This window comes from Uloborus diversus, chromosome 4, assembly GCF_026930045.1.
Source record: "Uloborus diversus isolate 005 chromosome 4, Udiv.v.3.1, whole genome shotgun sequence".
In the NCBI taxonomy this organism is placed as follows: Eukaryota; Metazoa; Arthropoda; class Arachnida; order Araneae; family Uloboridae; genus Uloborus; species Uloborus diversus.
Window position 1 is genome coordinate 16,622,965 of NC_072734.1, and position 20,881 is coordinate 16,643,845.

The 20,881-nt window shown below is 35.2% G+C and overlaps 1 protein-coding gene across 1 annotated transcript in view; it reads left to right on the forward strand.

The window, feature by feature from the left end:
* The window catches only part of LOC129220194 (uncharacterized), an 82,559-nt gene that overhangs the window by 51,218 nt on the left and 10,460 nt on the right, over positions 1-20,881 (forward strand). The window contains exons 2-3 of the mRNA XM_054854556.1: positions 15,070-15,198; positions 17,334-17,380. Of these exons, the coding sequence (XP_054710531.1) occupies positions 15,070-15,198; positions 17,334-17,380 (176 nt within the window). The remainder of the gene's footprint in view (positions 1-15,069; positions 15,199-17,333; positions 17,381-20,881) is intronic.

Sequence of the window (20,881 nt, forward strand, 5' to 3'; positions counted from 1 at the left end):
AAAAAAAAAATGTGTGGGAGAAAAAACGTAAAATTTGCTGATCCGTGAAAGTTAGGATATTTTGTAAAAAATTTATTGTGGTGGCCCTTTTGTTGTGGAGGCCCCGGGGCAGTAGCCCCGCCTGCCCTCCCCTAAATCCGGCCCTGAACTCAAAGAGGGCTCAAACGCCGATATAAAAAATAGGCCATTAATTTTATACACCTCCTATTTATTTTTTGACTTCGCAATGGCCCTGCGAGTCCGATCATGACGCGGCAGCAACTTCTGACACTTACCACTGATCCAAAAGAGGATTTTTCACCCTTTTTACAAGACCAAAGACAGTCCAAAATTAGGTTTTTAGGCTCTTAATTTTGGAAAATTTTCGAAACAGAGTCCTCAATCCCTGCTATCCTCCCTAATATCACTAAAAGTAACTTAAAATTGCATTTTCAGAATTTTTATTTCAAAAATTTGCGGGAGGACAGCAGCTGCTTACCCGCCCTTTATGCCATCGTACCAAACATAATCGAAAATTGTATTTCTTGGATTTCGGTTGCAAACAATATTTCCTGGGGAACTTCTTTCCCTAGTCTATTATTACCAAAGAGAACTTTCGAATGTGTTTTAAGAAGGGAAAGCTCCTAAATTTCCATCTCTTTCCCGTAAACTCACACACAGAAAATTTGTAATTTGGCGTTTTTAACGTCTTATTGTCAAATATTTGAGAGCCCCCCGAACCTCTTCTCTTCACCCCTAGCAGCATCAGTCATAGACTTTATAACTTCGAAAAATTTCCGAGTTAGAGCAACCACCTCCTCTCATAAAATGTCAACATGTATCCCAAAATTGCGATTTTAAAACTTCAGTAGCAAAATTTTCCTGGGTCAGCCCCAAATGCGTTTTTAAGGCTTCAAAAATTTCCAGGGGAGCTTCCACAAACCAAACCCTTTTCCATGTGTTACTACGAAATATAGCCTGAAATTGCGTTTTTAAAAAGATGTCTTTTGAAATTGAGTCTAAAATGAGATACCGAACCCAGTGTCAGTTTGGCATGTATTTCAAAATATTAAAAATACTTCTAGGTCTGTTCCTCCCTTACAAAGAATAATTTGGGCGCTCCTGACTTTCAAAGCTCATGAAAAGTGATTGGCGGTTACATATTACTATTTCATGTTCCATCTTGAGGACCAATTAAAGGTCCTCATGTCATTGGTGTCTTTCGCAATTGCGACATTTACGACACCACACATCATTTTCTGTGAAAACAAAATTTGTACATTATTGGATTTTCGTTACATAATATTATAGTAATGAATTTAAATTTCTGAGGAAACATTTGCTCACATTTCAACATTTTGATAAAGTAACTTTAACTCTCGGTAATTCAGTAAAATTACTGTTCAAAAAGAAAAACAATCAATAATTCTGGCGACACCCCCCTTACCCCTCCCATTACCATATGTCTACCAATGCGCTATAATGCTTCAAAAATCATAGCAACGCATGACTTTTTCGCCTTTTTGTCGAAAATTAAGGAACCCTCCCCCCCCCCCCCCCCGAAACAAAATCCTGGCTACAGTCTTGATGACTTTTGGAAAAATTCATTCATTTCATGTGCCAGTGCAGATTTGGAAGTCTGTGAGAGCTCAGTCTTTCCATTTGTCAGTGTAGACCTTGGCGTCTGGGAAAAGTTATTAATTTCATGCGCCAGTGTAGATTTTGATGTCTGGGAGAACTCATTGATTTCATGTGCCAGTGTAGATTTTGATGTCTAGGAAAACTCATTCATTTCATATGCCAGTGCAGATTTTAATGCCCTGGAAAACTCATTCATTTCATATGCCAGTGCAGATTTTAATGCCTGGGAAAAGTCATTCATTTCCTATTCTAGTGCAGATTTTAATGTCTGGGAAAAGTCATTCATTTCATATGCCAGTGCAGATTTTAATGCCTGGGAAAATTCATTCATTTCATGTGCCAGTGCAGATTTTAATGTCTGGGAAAACTCATTCATTTCCTATGCCAGTGCAGATTTTAATGTCTGGGAAAACTCATTCATTTCATGTGCCAGTGCAGATTTTAATGTCTGAGAAAAGTCATTCATTTCTTATGCCAGTGCAGATTCTGATGTGTGGGAAAAGTTATTCAATTCATGCAGGAGTGCCCACCTAAGGGAGAAGAGGTAATGGCGCAAACTACGCCACTTTAAATTAAAAAAAGAGGGGAGGGTAAGGGACATTTTTCTCTGTTTTTCGGGGGAGGGTTCTCGGTGGGATTTAGGGGGTGCGCCCATGCTTTTTTTTGGGGGGGGGGGGGCTGATTGTGACTATAGATTTTGACCCTTGGAAGAACTCATTCATTCCATATATGCCGGTTGGACGTCATTTATTTCATGTGACAATTTAATAGAGGTTTTGGATACGTGATGCATTACATGCACCATTACAGTCTTTTCAAAATCTTCAATCAAAATCTTTCATATAATAGAGTGTCGGATAAACAAAGCCCAAATAAATGGATTTATTCTATGTTGTTTCAGAAATATAATAAACTAAAAATACTAATACAAGCATAGCTTATTCGTGTCGCTGAAACAAAGCTAAAAAACCCCACTTTCAGTGACGAACACTTGGATGTCCCTCGTAAAAAGTTACAAAGAATTTTGCCATTGTGGGCAAATGTTCATCGTTACCAAACCCACACCGAAAGCCACCAAAGAACACAAAAGCAGACGTAACATGTTAACAAGTGATTTCGGAATAAAGAAAGCTCTCGGATCACACACATGGACGACCTTGACTACAACTTTCATCTTTCTATAGAACTCCCTTTTTCGGCCGAAAGAATCATTCCATTCTCGATGTTCCCACGACAAAGAACATGAGCGAGCTTTTTGAAAAGAGACACTGCGACGGAAAAATCGGTAAATTAGACACTTTTTTTAATTTTCTTTTTCCCGCCGTGATGAAATCGAGCAACAAAACTTGCTCGGCGGACCGAGGCAAACCCTGGAAGTGGTCAAGCAGGAACGACAGAGATCAAAAATGGACCGTGACCCTCATTGCGTGGGCGATCGCGGTTTTGTGGCATTCATTCGTTTTCATTCATCATTCCGTGTGGTCGGACAGTCATGGCGAGGAAGCGAAACGCTGAACAAATATCTTTTGCAGTTCTGATGCATCATCATCGGTCTTGTTGAGTAGTACGACCGTTAATCGGGAAATGGGCCCCGTGAGTTGATATTTATAAAGGAAGTCGTAAAAGGTGCATGACGCGGACAAATTTCGAAGTATAAATGCAAAAGAGTTAAATTATAAACATAGTAGACTCGCGCTACAACGCGATTCGACTTGCGCGAAATGGCGAAAACACGAGTTTTCTCCGAGCGGCGAATTTTAGAGCTGACGCGAATATCTCGCCCGCAACACGAAAATTGTGGGAAGGGAATTGCGGTGCGAAGTATCGCTTACTATTGAATACCAAATATTGCTTTCGTGAATAGACCTTTAGCATCATTTCCCCTCACCGTATTAGTTTAAAAATCACTTCGTTGGCGCAAACAAATAACCACTTCGCATCTTCCACTGATTTTTTTCTTTTTTTCTACTTAAATATGAAGTTGATGAAATATAATATAACCTCAGCACGCTCAAGTTTGAGAAAATGGAATGAAAAAGACAAAGCCTCTGACAATTAAAGAGAGGGTAAGGATTTTCGATATGCTTGAACAACTAAAAAGTGCATTGTAAAAAAGCAATCGAAAACTTTGTACTACGGAATGAGTAAAACGACAACAACGTGCATAAAGTACAAATGAAGTAATAAAATAGAGTTAAAAACTCAACAAACAGCTGTTTCGGGACTGTTTAAATGCAAGCCCCTTCATCAGTGCATAAAAGAAGAACGATGTAGACGAACAATGTAGACCGAACGACAAATGTCGTTCTTCTCTGCCATCTTGTCACCTTTTAATAATGCGTTGAACAGTTCGCAATCCTATACCACTAATTTCGACTATGTCTTTACATTTTGTCCCACTTTGGTACAGGCCAACAATTTGCCCCGTTTGAACTGTTACATCACTTCCTCGAACATAACAACCGATTCCAGCCATACTTACTTAGAACTAAACAGTCTTCTAGTGCTCCCGCATTTTAAGTTTGCATCGAGCAAAGATTCATGCAAATATCTATAATATTCATCGAATCACCTTCTTCCAAAATTGGAACGTTTAAAATTCGACCGCGACTTTTTTTTTTTTTTTTGGACACTAGTGTATATCATGTGTGTTCAAGTTATTTCTTGTCACCCTGTATTTTCCAGAAAAATACTTTGACTTGAATAGGTAGCAAATAATAATGATAGTAATAAAAAGTTTATTTAACCCTTTGATGGAACCATGAATGCGAGATCACGCTCCCTAATAATGACTTTCAATGACTCTTAACCCGATATTGCGGAAGCTTACGTGACGTCACGTTTTCTAGTATCCAACTCAAAGAACCGTGACGTGATGTGTGTGCATCGCGTTCAGAACAGTTCGAAATCGCTTTTGAAGGACGCGATATTGCGCCATGGGAAACATTCACTCCCAATGTGTAGTGTTTAAAAATCAACAAATAAAGTGGAAAATTGTGAAATAGTCGGTTGTATCTTTGACAGCGCATGTTTTCTGTGTAACACTAGTTTTTTCGTCGGAAAGGTATTGCTCACATCGGTTATGACTGATTCCATGAGATTTCAGATTAAAAAAAAAAGACTATTATGAATTGCTTATCATTCCCACTTGTCCAAAATTGATTAACTTGAGCAGATTTAACTTTTAAAAAGGGGAAAAGGGTATAAAATTACGTTTTTTCAGGAAAAATATCAACAAAGATGAATTTAAAAAAATTCATCGAAATACAGAATTTCCAGATTACTAATACCCATCATTTAAGATTGATAAGAAGTAAAAATGCATTTCGTTACACGCTGTAAATAATTTTTACGATAAGTGTACTGGTGATATCGGGTATAAAACCATTACCACATCCTGATCACCAGGGTCAGGCACAGATATTTTGGGGACCGTCACAAATGATTTTTACAAGGCCGCCTCCATACTGTTTACCCTTCCGTTTCCGTTCCTACATATATTTCACCCCTCATCTTAAAAATCTCGGGTCCCCTTCAGACTCGGGTCCGGGCCAACAGTTGTCCCTTCTCCCTCCCTGTGCACGCCCCTGCTAATCACCGTTTCATTTTTTATGGATATGCCTCTCATTACGTACCTAATCTAGAAAATCATTAGTCATAATATGACGGTTGCGCATTTCTTCTCCATTTTCATTCCAGTACATTTGTAGAAACAATTAACTTAGCGAGTAGAGTCCTATCGCAATGGAGTAGTTTCCTTCAGTCAAAAGTACTACTTATAGTTATTGAAATGGATAGAATGAGCAAAAAAAAAAAAAAAAAACATGGACCCAGAAAATACTTTCATTTTCCCAACATTTTTTTTAAAATTAATATTTTTAAATGTCCGTTTTTTCAAACAAGGCGTGGTCTAGATGACGTCACAAATGATGCTTTTTAGCGCATCTTTGTACCGCGTTTCCACGTTATGATAATCAAGCAGCGAATTGAAATTGCACTCTACGCTTGCTATCAACCCTATCGTTGCCAATACACGTGAGTAAAGATGCGAATTAAATTTGGCACTGTGAATGGCAACACAGAATGGCATTTCTTCATTTGTGATGTCATCGGCAAGAAATGTAAACAATAAAAAATCACCGATTTAAGTAATTTTTTAAAAATATTAAAACTTAAGCAAATTATTTAAAAATGGTTAGATCTTTTGTTTTTAAGCATGTTCTTTCAGAAAAAAATACTTTTAAAATACTGGAAACGACCCCATTCGTGATTGCGAAAAACGTAATTTTAATTTAACTCTTCAAAATTCGAATGAATTTTTCTTTTTTAAACACTTCCTGTTCACGTAGCGCAATAGGTGCATTTGAAGTCTGTATCTAGTAACTCCTAAACTTAAGAACATTGTGACACATTTTTTAAAAACGAAAAATGTGTTGACGCATCTTAATGCTGAAGAGTGACATTTTTTCAGAAATTGACGTCTTTGAGCAAACAAGATTACCCATTGTTTCACCCGACTGTAGTTGATGAACCTTTTGATTTGAATTTTCAATGCTTGTAATGCAAGCTCCTCTGGTCCACGGGCCTACGCGAACATATTCCTCTTCCTGGGTGGCGGCCTCCATGTCCCCTGGGATCGATTCTTTTTCTACCCGATCCTCTCGACTTTACACAATCATCTTCAGACAAAAACAGCATCCAGAATCTCGTCCCGACATTCGTTTGAATTTTGATGTCTTGAATTCAAATTATGTTTTCGCAATTATGACAGCGATAGGAGCCATTTGTCGAAACAAGCTACCCAAGGAGGGTCCTATCGCAAGTCGTAATTACTAAAGGCATAATTTTGGGTTCAAGACGTCAAAATTCAAACGAATGTATTATTTGTTTATTTATTATCTCGCGTTCCATACTTCCAATACAATTGGGGTGGTTTCCTTCAGTTAAAAGTACTACTTTTAGTCATTGAAATGGATAGAATGAGTAAAAAAAGAATTACATGGACCCAGAAAATACTTTCATTTTCCCAACAGTTATTTTTTAATTGATTTTTTTAAATACCCGATTTTTCAAACAAGGCGTGGTCTTTATGACGTCACAAATGATGCAATTTGGCGCATCTTTCTACTACGTTTCCACGTTATGATAATCAAACAGCGAATTACAATTGCGCTCTACGCTTGCTATCAACCATATCGTTGCCAATACACGTGAGTAAAGATGCGAATTAAATATTTTAATCTGTGAAAATGGCAACATTGAATGGCATTTCATCATTTGTGATATTACACGACAGAAGTGTAAACAATAAAAGCGCAACGATTTAGGAAATTTTTTAAAAATATTAAACTTAAATAAATTATTTAAAAAATGGTCAGATCCGGTGTTTTTAAGCACGCTCTTTCAGAAAAAAAAAATACTTTTGAAATTTTGGAAACGACCCCATTCTGTTTGTTTGTTCCTTTTCATCGTGAAAGACAGCAGATATAAACACACAGAATATAGCATTTGTAAAGTTTGACCCCGGAGAGATGGCGTATGACCTTAAAGCATGAACATCATTCGTATCATTTGTTATAGGTTGTTTGTTATTATTTTGTAACTAGTAAATCGCCCGTCAAGGTATGACGGGTGAAAATTGTTTCTTGATTTGAACGAAGCAATTGCCTGTTTGAGGATATTTTAATAGTTGAAATTTTAACCTTAACGCCAGTGGATTGTCCCTTAAAAACTCCAGTAGATAGCATTCATTGTTGACCTCTTTTTCGTTTCTTCATTCCCCTGAAAGGACAGTCTCACCCAGAGGCGCCGACTTGCAAAAATTATTGAGGGGGCTAGACATCAATGGGGGTTTAATTGGTTATGCAATCCCACGGAGGTTCCCCCCCCCCAAATAAAGGTCAGTTTTTTGTACCTTGAAAATGCCAATTTACATATTTTCTGGTGTTTAATTTAAACAGACAAATGTGACATGGCGTTTTTACCGTAAAACAATCTAAAAAATGGTATACAAATTTTCTAGTTCAACTAGATCATGTCACTTGTCTTAGAAAGAGACAGTTTTTTGTTCTTTTTTACGGGGAGCCGTGCAGTGCCGTAGCGAGGCATTGAAAAAGGTAGAGCACTTGACTTGCATCGAAGGGCACTCCTAGAGATGTCGACTTAAAAAAAAAATATTGTGAAGGGCGGGGGGGAGGGGGTCTTGCCTGGGGAAATTTTCGAAATTTGAGATCAAATATAGTGAGCTTCAAAGTTTTTTTAAAAGCATTTTAAAGTCATTTAATCAACATTAAAACCCCGAAAACTCGACAAGCCTGACACATATTTTTTGGCTTTGAAGAAAGGAAACAATAAATACAAACACGCACAGTATTTTTGTAAAAAGGTAATTTAATTAACGCATGTTTTTTAAGATCAGTTGTTTTTTCATAAGTGATATCGGCTGACATATTCAAGTGTAAACGCAGTTTCTCAATGTCTAGGTAATTTTTGAAAAACTCACTTGATTTTTCAAAATTTGTTTCACTTTTGTTTAATAAAAGAAGCACTCTTGTTCAACTGCAATGACCTATGTGAGTCCAGTTGATGTAAACCGCCCAATAGTGCAAGATTGTACCATTTCACAAACATCAATTATTGCCTTGTAGTACTTCGGGATTTTGAAAGTGTGCAGTGAGCTGGCTTTGTTACTTTTCATACTTCTTTGGTATACGTCGATTCCGAAGAAGCGAAAGGATCATCATTTTGTGAAGGTTTTCCTTTTAAACACAATTCCCAAAAGCATTCAAAACTATCACGCCTCCCATTTAATATACAAAATCAAAGTCTCATATATTTTTTTCCAGATCAGCATAGATGAGCGCGTCGCAGCGCTGCCCACTAGCAACAGACTTGACCCGTAAGTTCGCGCACTGGGACAAATTCTTAGTGTGCTTGCAGAATCGTAACACCATCATTATTCACACCACTCGTTTTTCAGTTAACCTGCTTACTACCATAATAATTATTTGTTTTACTCATTACTGAATGTATTTTACAAGGTAAACTATCTTCAAACAAGGAAAATAAAAGATAAATTTATGAGTTTAGAAAGCATAAAATGACTAATAATTTTCTTGATTTATTGGGGGGGCTCTGCCCCCTCAAAAATATTTTTGAGGGGGCTCGGGCCCCCTCAGGCCCCATGGAGTCGGCGCCACTGGCTCACCAGTAAAACAGTTAAGTGACCGGATCCAGTTCAGCCCTGTCAAAATAAAGCATTTGCCTGCATGGCATATTTTTCCAAATAATGTAATCAAATTATCATGCCGTGGCGCAAGTTTCATTGTTGATGACGTCAGCGTTACTCGATCATTCGCTGGATTAGCGAGAACGTGCCTCTTAAACTGGGCGCTTACTGGCTGATTTTGCCTATTACAAATGATACAAATGTTTTCGCTTCAAGGTCATCCGCCATCTCTCCGTGGTCAAGCTTTAGTCATGCGACTTTTTCCACAACAGTGTCGGTTACTAGGCAAGAATACGGGACTTTGCCGTTCCATATCGAAGATCTCCGGGACGCGGCACGGGGGACCATGTCTCCAAGTATGGGACTGTCCAAAAACGCCCATATAGAGGGGCAAAGGGGACCTCGAGCCCCTTCCCCTTTAGAAATTAGAACTTCCTTGCTTTTAGTACTTTTTTCTTTGCAAAAATGTAAAAACATTTCTTTTCCAGCTGTTAATAAATAAGTTATTAAAAATGTCTCTAATCTGTCCCGAAATCGGTTTCCATGGGAGAAATATCCTGCTAAATCATGGTTAAAATAATTGAGACCCCCCTTACAATTTTGCATATGGGCGCCCATGGGACTGTCCCTTAAAATCCTGGACGGTTCTTAGCCACCTTGCTTCTAACCCTTCCACAATTTCTATCGAATATGTTAAAGCTGCTGAATGCTGTTGAAGACTAAATTTTAACAGGTTTCATCGTTACCCAAATGAATAACTGGAGACGAATAAAAAGGGGGAAAAAAAAGCTCAGCCAAGTACTAAGATGGGATTAGGATATTTTTAAATGGAATAATTATAAAGTAAGCCTTCTAAATGTTCACGTGTCACGTAATCTATGCCCACGCGTTTCAACTCCTTATGCAATCCACGTGCTGAGTTCATCGCCTCCATAGGCCGGCAGATGTCGCTGATGACGAATGGCGCCAATTCTCCCTACTGATTTCAATATTTCTTCTTGCTTTCAAAAGAGAAAGTAGACAACTCGGGAGGAGACAGGAGAGAAAAAAAGGCAGGTGGGAACGGAAAACAAAAACGAAGGGTAAATTTAAACGGACGTGAAAGAACTAGTTTTGTTTTTCCGAACAGAACGCGACACAAAATCGACTGGAAATGAATGATTGATTGTTAAGGCAGAAAATAATAACATCCGAATAAGAAAAAAATCCTGCCTTACTTTTTATGGTAAGCTAATCTTTATATATTGTAACGGATTCGGTGCGACTTCCACTTTCTTGAAATGAAGACACAGTTCTTGATAAAAACACAGGAGCTTTATTTACACTATGTACAGGAGAAATCGTTAACAACTGCTAAATTAATCATCAGCAATTAAGCAAATATCACTCAACACCGTAAACTTAACGGTTACACACGTATTTACTTCCAAATACGAAAACATCACAGCGAAATGCCTCGCTATAAACAGAGCAAATCCGCTCTCAGTTCGAAATCTCAATCGAAACTCCCCTCTTTATCCAGCGTAACGGTTTATATACACACCGAAAAGAAATCTCTCAAATATTCCACACGCTTCTGGAAAATAGTAGACCGTTATCAAATTTTATCAATGAACAAAAAAAAGAAATAGGGGGATCGTATACTTTAGCCGTATGTAAAGGGGTGATATATTCATTACGGGAAACTATTTACAGGTTACGTTACAACAATAATTACTATTTACAGAATTTGTAACAATATTAATAGGCAAGCCGTTTTCTTTCGGTACCGATTTCTCCTCTGTTTGTGAACCGATTTCCTTCATTCTTTTTTTGTTCGGTAGTTATTGCCGAGTTTTAGTGTCATCAATATTTTTTTTTTAAATCGAAAGCTAATTAACGGAGATATTAATAAAAAACGCATTTTCGTCCTAAATGACTCTTTCTACGCGAACGGATGGTCCATTTTTTCGAATTTGATATGGTTGGAAAGGTCTTTAAAAAACACTTCTAACGAAAAAATTGTCAGGGCGCCCAAGGTCCAATAATCTAAATCCGCTAGAAAAAAAGTTATAAGCGTTTTTTAGTTAGCGGTTTATTTTGTTATAAAAGAGATGTACTTTAAATATTTTTTATAAGAAATTAATGATAGTGCATCCTGATTGATTATCATTTTGGTTTTTCTTAAACCACGTGGTGATTGTGCCTTGGGACAGTCAAACATTTTGTACTTTAGAACGCGTCCCAACGTACAACATTAGCATGGTTCTTAATAATTAAGATATGCTTAGGAACATGGAACAATGTACTAATCTTATGTAGTCTTATAAACACATTTAATGTTAGATAATAATTCATTATTCATAGTTTATTAGTAAATATTCATGATTTAATTCACTACTATGAAAAAAATATTTTTATTGTTTTCTGGTGCAAAATGGGTTCAAATATAAGGCTGTTTCCTGAATCATAAAGACTTTCCCATAGTACAACAGGATGTGTCCCAAGGTACAATAGGATGTTGTACCTTAGGACAGCTTGGAACTTTTACTTTAAGGGGCTGGCAACATTTTATTTTCAAACTGTCTGAATTTAAAAAGATATATTTCATAGAAGTATGTTGGGGTAATTTAATGTGACTTTTATATTTTAAATTTGATTCAAATAACTGACGTTAAAAAATAAAACATGAAAAGTGACCTAAGGTACAACACTCTCCCTTACTGTCTCTTCGACGTAAATTATTTCTCCAAAGATGTAGTAATTAACATAGTTTTATTGAGTTCATGAAGTTTCAAAGTTTTGTGTTTGGGATCAAAATTTAACTGGGGGCGAGACATTTTTTTACTTATCTATCGTGCGTAAGGGTAATTTTTTTCATTCTTTATCAACCAGCATGTCAAGAAAGCGAAATTCGGTAATTGGAGGTAATTTGCTTCTAATTTCTGCTTGAGCTCAGCGGTCATCATATTCTCTTGCACCTGTTGATAATAATACCCGGAAAACTGGAATGTAACGAAGCCAAGGTTTTCTCAATTGAAGGTTATGTAATCAAAGAATCAATAACCCCGCCCTGCCCCAATTCGGAACATTCAAAATTGTTCTTCTGGTTGTAAATAAAGAATTCGCAGCTAATTTCGAGAAAAAAAGTTTTACTCAATGTTATTAACTGTATGGTTACTACATGATTTTCCAATCAGAAAATGAAGATTTATTAAACTGTAACTTAGTTTTCCTTTATTTTTTATTTAACGTAATGACAGTGTGAAGTTGCAGACAAAGCGAATAGTTTGCACTAATTCTGGAATCGAATAACAAAGATATCAAACATTTTAATTCTTAAAAATAAAACGTGTGTTAGTTTCAGGAATCGTTTTTTTTTTAATCAAAAAAAGTCGGATATTTTAAATTTAAATTCGATTTTTTAAAAAAATCTTCAAAAATCTAGTTACTAATTACTTTACACTTATAAACATAATATATTTCATACAATAGATGAATCCATTCAACGTATTTTTAAAACTAAGAAAAGTTCTCTAAATATTCAATGTATTTTTGAAATTTTTAAATACGTTTTAATATTTAGATAAGAAGTTATTTTGTTTTATGCGTTGCTTAGAAAAAAAAAAAAAAAAAAAGGTTTCCATCATTATGTACGTTTTAATGTAAAAGAATATGCTGAACACTTACTTTTCTTAACTATATTAGTGATGGTGTATAAGAAAAACTGCAAATTTTATTTGGTTCTTTAGTAAATTGAACTGCAATTTTGCAGTAAAAGCAATATTGCCAGAGTGAAAATCTTTCTCCCACAGAAAGAGGGATCTATGAATGTAGTTTTGCCTTTTGAAGTTAAGATTGTATAATGCAGTGTAGTTAAATTTAGAGTAGCACATTCTAAAAATGCAAAATCTTTACTAATAATAAAGCTGAAAGTCTCTCTGTCTGTCAGGATCTCTATGACGCGCATTTCGCCTAGACCGTTCGGCCGATTTTCATGAAATTTGGTACAAAGTTAGTTTGTAGCATGGGGGGTGTTCACCTCGAAGCGATTTTTCAAAAATTCGATGTGGTTCTTTTTCTATTCCAATTTTAAGAACAAAATTATCATAAGTTGGACGAGTAAATTACGAAATTATCATAACGTGGAACCGTAACATGGGCGCAAGCCAATTGGCAAGATACGAAATTATCATAACGTGGAACCGTAACATGGGTACAAGTCAATTGGCGAGAATTATTCGTAAATATATAGGCGAACCAAAAGACCTTTTAATTTTTCTATTATGGGCAAAGCCGTGCGGGTACTACTAGTTAATTTATAAAAATAAAATGAACTGATTTAAATCAATGATTTTGTTTTAAAAATCACTTGATTCAAATCAATTGATTTAAATAAATATTTTTTTTAATAGCTTGATTTAAATCATGATTTTAATCATGATTTAAATCAAACAACCCTGGTTAGTTTCTAACACAAATGTTTAACTTTTTTTATCGGGTAAACATGTTTAATTTCTATCGTGATCACCTTGTAGGTTTTCATTTTTATCTTTTTAATTTTACTTTGTTCCATTTGCAATTCAAATAGACTAGGAGGTGCCGCAGACTTCGGCCAATGGCGACTGAATGTTTTACCTCTTTGACTGATTTCTTAAATCAACGCAAGGTGGCGTATTCAAGCTCTAGAACTGCGAATGAGTTGAGTCGTTTTCACTGACAATTCAAAATTGATTCTTTAGAAAATAATTGAGCTTTTGTTTCAAAACAAGTTTGATTTTTACTAGTGATTTGCCGGATCGTTAAAAAAGTAGATCCGCGGATACGGATACGGATCATTAGTGTCAAAATCCGCGGATACGGATACGGATCTCTCTTTTTTTTTACCAATTCAACTATTCAAGTTCAAAATTTATTACGGAAAGTATTCCCGTCATAATAATAACACTGTTTCTTCAAAAAATGTCATCTACGCCGAAAATATAATAAAGACTTTGATTTACTCTTTAAAGAAATCTCCTATAAAATGAGGGAGAGTTGGAAGGAACGGGTCAGCACTGCATTAATGCTTAAGTAGAATGTGAAAAATTATTTCTAGCTTGCTCGGTAGATGTAGGATACAGGAGCAAGAGTGTAAAGCTGCTAATGGATAGGCTAGAAATAATTTTTCGCATTTTATTTCAGCATAAATGCAGCGCTGACCCATTCCACCCAGATTACTCCGACCGACGGAATAATAGAGCCGGGAACACCTTTAGAAACAATAAATAAGTAATTTTGTCTCACTTGTTTTTGAAGAATGCCGAGAAAAACGAAAATGAAGAATAACAGAAAGCCCAAATCAATAACAAAAACTAATATAAACTAAAGATTTAAAAAAAAAAAAAAAAAACAAGTCTCAGAGGGCTGTTGGCGTCTGAAATGATGCCTTATAATTTAAATAGGGAATACAATAATTTAAATGGAATTTAAGAGTCTTTCATTCAAATATTTAAGAATTTTTGGAATATAAAAGATCCGTTTAAGATCCGTCAAAAATGCAACGGATGCGGATACAGATCTTTATTTTCCTCCGGACAGTGGCGCACACAAGGGAGGGGTCCAGGGGGTCCGGACCCCTCCCATAGGTCTTGCTTTTTCCCCCCGATTGATTATGATTCTATTTATTTTGTACATAGAATAATTTCAAACAAGGGTAACAATACTTTCAGTTGTAATATGTGAAAAAATAAAATCCTCATGTTAAAATATTTTTTTTTAATGTTGTGCACTTTTCCTATAACGAATTGCAGAAGCAGAACGGTGATTATAAATGAATACACTGAAATAACCATGTTTTCAGTTTTGTATTTACAGATTAAAAAAAGATTCTATGAACTTGAATCCATTTTTCAAATATGAGAAAAATAAAAGCATACATTAGTTTGCTCTCTGGTTATTTATTTAAGTATTTTCATTTAAAAATGCTAATTTAATTTCAATAATTTATTTTTACTGTTTTTCGTTCCCGATAATCGATAAAATCAAGCCAATATGTTTGACGGCATATTGGGGTATGATAAGAGAATGAGGCTCTTGGCCTTGGACCCACCCCTTGTAAAATTCCTGTGTGCGCCACTGCCTCCGGATATCCACGGATACGGATATCCGGAACATCACTAATTTTTACTGGGAAAAGACAATTTATTTTCCGAACATATTTCTCAAAACAAAAATTGATTGCAGTTCTTATCGTTTTGCAGGTGCCAGATCGTGCGGGCAGGAGCGCCGAGGACCTGAGGCGGCCCCCGCCTCCAAAGGACTGTCGTCGGAGTTCGCTTTCGATAACCCCTATTTCCGGGACCAAGAGAACGATCAAGACACTGAGAAAGGTAAGAGGAGAGGGAAAAAAAATCATGGGAAAAATGTTCGAAGTTCGAATTTACAATGCAATCACGATAGCGTATTTCCGCTTGTGTGCGTGTGTCTCCAATAGGCCTGGTGTCAAAGTCAAAATTCACCAATTTTTGGAAGGTGCTCGGTAAAACCGCAATCATCCGACCTTTGATTAAGCAAAACTCTCAGTCAACATGTTTTCCTTTGTAGATGATCATTGATCAATGAAAAAAAATCTATCGATATTCCGAAATTTCATACAGGGTGTTCCGTTTTCACCTGCAAGACCTTTGTTTTCGCTACCGTTAGTCCTAGATGTTATACTTCCAATTGCAAAAATGTTCAAAATCAGATGCAGAGTTAAGATATTGAAAGTTTACAGCAAAAATAAAAATGAGTCAAAAAATACAAAGTTTAACTTTTTATATCGGCCCCAAGTCCCCTAACTTATATTTAGGGAAATAATTTCAACTGAAAAATAATTCCAACACAAAAAGTTTGAAATTAGTACGACCAATATTCACCGAGATATGAAACGCATTGTTTTGTGACTTACAACACTCGTCGTCATCAACACCTTTTTGGGGGAAAATATAGCGGTTAACAAGTGTTTAAAATTACATGTGTGCATAGAGTGTGATTTTTCAAATTATTCGAGATTTTGTAGTGTGTTTTTGCGTATCACGGCACAACATTCGCATTTATTTTTCAATAGCAATGAAATATATAAATAACCTTGTTTTTCTTACTTTGACGACCTGTCGTTCTTCTGAAAGGGCGATAAGTTCCAATCTCATCTTCTGTATGGTCCCTTAAAACTTTAAACTGGAATATCTCCTTGAGTTTTGGTCGCACAAATGTCAAGTTTTTTGTGTTAGTAATAGTTTTCAATGGAGATTATTTCTCTAAACATTAGTTAGGGGACCTAGACCCGTATAAAAAGTTAAATTTCGTATTTTTTGTCTCATTTTTATTTTCGATTCTAACTTTAAATATCTTAACTCTGCATCTAATTTTGAAAATTTTTGCAATTGGAAGTATACATCTAGGACTAACGGTTGCGAAAATAGAGGTTTTTGCAGGTTAAAACGGAACACCCTGTATAACGCAGGGGTGGCCACCCACTGAGAGCAAGAGCGCACCCCCTAACTACCGCGAAGACCCCCAAAAGCAAGAGCCCCGCCACCCAAATGAGGAAAATACCCGTCAAAACAACCACTCCTCATAACACCCCTAAGTGGTCAGCCCTGTATAACGAGTTTGTGACGCTAAAAGTTCATTTTGAACCCACGTCCTGAATTGAAATTTTTACAGACTTTTCGTCGTCGTATCGTACTCGTATTTTTACAGACAGATTAAAAACAGAGTATTGTTTTGAATACCGTGTTTTAAAATCAAAAGTTTATAATTTTTTCATGATTTTAGCGGGAAATCATACTGAAAATATTACTTATCAAATCCTCATTAGCAGGGGGTGCACAACGGGGGAGAAGGGACACCTGTTGACCCGAGCCCGAGCCTGAACGGGGCCCAAGATTTTAAAAATGAGAGGTGCAATATATGTAGGGACGTAGATGTAAACACTATGGAGGGGGGCCCATAAAAGTCATTTGTGACGGACTTCAAAATTTCTTTGCACGCTCCAGCTCATTAGTGTGTAAGAACTGCATATTTTTACATTGTTCTATATTTGATTTCTAACGAAAACAAGAAATATTTGAGATTGAAAAAACAATTAGTTTTTAAAGTGTTTAATGTGTTACATACAAACAGAGAAAATGACCTACAGCCTATGTGACTTTTTTAAATGATGCGTAAATTGTAAATGCAACACATTTTATGCTCAGAATAGCACATTTTGAAACGGAAAAATCAATTAAAAAAAAAAAAAAAAGGTGGAATTTAATCAATGTTTTTTTTTTTGGTGGGGGGGGGGGGTCGATGAAATGAAACGCGTGCAATCATACAAAGTTTGATTGAAATAGATATTTTAATCATTATTTTATTCAAACAGATTCAAATGAATGAACTAGGTAAAATTCTAAAAATATTTTTTTTATTTTTCAATCGTTAATGTGTTTGTAAATGCTTTCAATATTGTCTATTCAAACAATGTTCCCTTTATTTTCAGGAAAAATGAGATCATCTATGAACAAAAATTCACTGCGCTCATCTAAGGTAATTTTTTTTCTTTCTCTTTTAATATTTTGCAGAAAAAGAATAATGGGGTTGTTTCTTTCAGTCAAAAGTACTATTTTTAGTCACTGAAATTGATAGAATGAGTAAAAAAAATGACAGGGACCCAGAAAATACTTTCATTTTCCCAGCAGTTGTTTTTTAATTAGTTTTTTAAAATGTCCGATTTTTCAAACAAGGCGTGGTCTTTCTGACGTCACAAATGATGCAGTTTGGCGCATCCTTATACCGCGATTCCACGTTATGATAATCAAGCAGCGAATTAAAATTGCGCTCTACGCTTGCCATCAACCATATCGTTGCCAATACACGTGAGTAAGGATGCGAATTAAATATTTTTCTCCGTGAATGGCAACACTGAATGGCATCTCATCGTTTGTGATGTCACACGACAGAAACGTAAACAATGAAAGCGCACCGATTTAAGTAATTTTTAAAAATATTAAACGTGAACAAATTATTTAAAAAATGGTCAGATCCTATATTTTTAAGCATGCTCTTTCAGAAAAAAATACTTTTAAAATTTTGGAAACGACCCCATTTTATAATTTGAAATTGCCAGAATGAAGCACTTTTCGGTTTTCTGTAAAACATAAATTGATGAATAACATAAAACTTTTTTTTTTTTTTTTTGTTGAAGTTGATGTTTTGGTTCATGAATTTTGATAGCTTGACGATTTAGTCAGGAAAAGTAGTGTGGTGCTCTGGGTTAAAAATAGTAGAGGAATGTGGGGCAAAGTAAACTAGGTAAGATGACTGAAATTTTTCAAAATGAACAAATCAGTAATATATTTTGAAAATTACAGTATACAATAAAAGAACATAGTATTTTATAATAAAACATGCATTGAAACGTTATTTTTTATTTTTGACACTAAAATTGTGCTTTAAAAAAAATTGGAAATTTTCCCCCTTTTTTTTCAATGGGGCAAAGTGAAAAATGAAATATTTTTCGAATGAAATATTTTCTATTCGATTGTGGAAAATATTTTTGTACAAAATAATGATCAATTAAAAGGAAAATTTAATAAATGAAAAGATAATGAAACAATAAACTAATAAATTGATTTATTAATTAATGCTTGAGAAAAAAATAATGAATGAATAAAATAATGAATGAATAAGAAAATAAAAAAATGAATTAATAATTTATATATTTAAAAAAAAAAGTAATGCCAAAGAAATTGTGAAAGGAAGTCTGTGGCGGGGGTGCCTGCGGGATTTGCACCTGGGGGATTTTTATTTTAAATTTCGGATCAGTTTTTTTGTAATTATTTTTTCAAGCTTAAATTTTACGTTAATTGCCTATTCAAGGGATGAAATATTCCTCACACCCCTTAACATTCGATGTCGTTCCAAAGAGATTTTTTTTTCTGAATCAAATGAAGCTTGCTCCAATTTTTTCAATTAATTGGAACAGCAGATATAGGGTTTTCTATTTTAACGAAAAGTACAAAGTGCAACTCAATGGGGTCGTTTCCGATATTTTAAAAGGTTTTTTTTTTTCTGAAAGAACATGCTGAAAAACATAGGATCTAACCATTTTTTAAATAATTTGTTTAAGTTTAATATTTTTAAAAAATTACTTAAATCGGTGATCTTTCATTGATTACATTTTTTGCCGATGACATCACAAATGCTGAAATGCCATTCTGTGTTGCCATTCTCAGAGCAAAATATTTAATACGCATCTTTACTCACGTGTATTGGCAACGATATGGTTGATAGCGAGCGTAGAGCGCAATTTTGACGTCATCATTTGAAAACATCATTTGTGGCGTCATAAAAACGACGCCTTGTTTGAAAAATTGGACAGTTTAAAAAATTAATTAAAAAATAACTGTTGGGAAAATGAAAGAATTTTCTGGGTCCATGTTTTTTTTTTTTTTTTTGCTTATTTTATCAATTTCAGTGACTAAAAGTACTACATTTGCCTGAAGGAAACAACCCCATTCAGGTCCAAAATGTATTACTCGAGACCACGAATTTGAAAGCAACGTTTCAAGCGTACAAAACTGCCATTTTGCAATGCTCAGCAGCCCCTTAGCACCTATAGCTGTGTAAGTTGTTACAGGTTAGTTCGAAATCTGGGAAAGGGGTGCTCCTCAAAGCGCTTTACTTTATATATAAACCTCGGTTATGCATATTTCCTATCAAGTTTTTTTTGTCTTTGTCTTCGGGTGGGAGCGAGAGCGTGTTCTAATTATGAGCTGTTTCCTTAAATTCAATTTTCTACAAGAGGGAGAGGGGGATTTTCATTTTGTTCGAAACAGAACTCGTAACGCGTTTTTAAATCTGATTACTTCTAATAGGCGATTTAAATCTCTGCAAATCAAATAAGATTGCAAAGCAATCTTCGGCATAAGATAAATAAATACCTTTGTGCTGAAAAGTAAAGTAAGAAATAACAACGTCTTCGTCCATAAGCTTATTTATTTTGCATTGAAAAAGGCATTCCTTGTAATGCCGAAACACGTGTCTGTAATCGGCAATTTGTGCTTTTTGGCGTTGTTGTTTCTTACTTTACAATCTTCGGGGGTCGGTGGGCGTGAGCGAGCTGGGGTTGGAGCCCCCTAGTTAAATAAAAGAATGCAGATAAATTAGTTAATGGGCCATTCCACGGAAAACGGTAATTTTGTCCCGCTGGTGACGCTAAAATATCTCATAAAAAATAATAATTTAAGAGGATGATAAACAAAATTTTGTTGCTTAAGAAATCACAAACGCATGTGTGACAACTTAAGCAAAAACTTTCTTCAAAAATTATTTCTTTTTTATGAAATATAGGAACCGTCACGTGCGGGACAAAATGACCGTTTTCAATGGAATGGGCATATACATATTTTTTTTCATTGGTTTAAATAATTATTTCTAAACTAATGAGATATGTTTTCTTTATGTTGGAACCGTAGCTTTCAAAATCTACAATTTGTTTCGTCATTGCTGTATTAATAGAGCAAAAATATTAGCTCATTCATAAGCAAGTTTTATTTTAAATAGCACACTTGTTTAATAAAAATATAATTGTGTCAGGAGTATCTTTGTATCCAATGTAAAGTTAAAAAAAAATGCTTACCCCTGTTTCATTAAAATATTAAGAGATATGACGAAATGTTAATGAAATTTAAGCGTATTTTTGTCCCGCACGTGACGGTGGAATGGCTTTAATAAATGAATACGTTAATGATTTAGTAAATGATTGAGTAATTAAACGAAATGAACTATTTCACTTTGCCCTGCATGCCCTTGACTATATGTGAAAAATATTAAAAATACCAAAGGATCTAAATATTAACTAAATAAATACTGCTCCGAATAATAGAAGATCCCCAATTGATATTTAAAATGTTATTAATAAGAACTTTATCATTTGATAACATCAAAATAATTTTTGGCCTACAACAAAATATTGCACTTTGAGTGTCAATTTTTGAAAATTGCTTGGATTGTCATATGCTTTGATTTTCTGAAGTAATTTTTTCT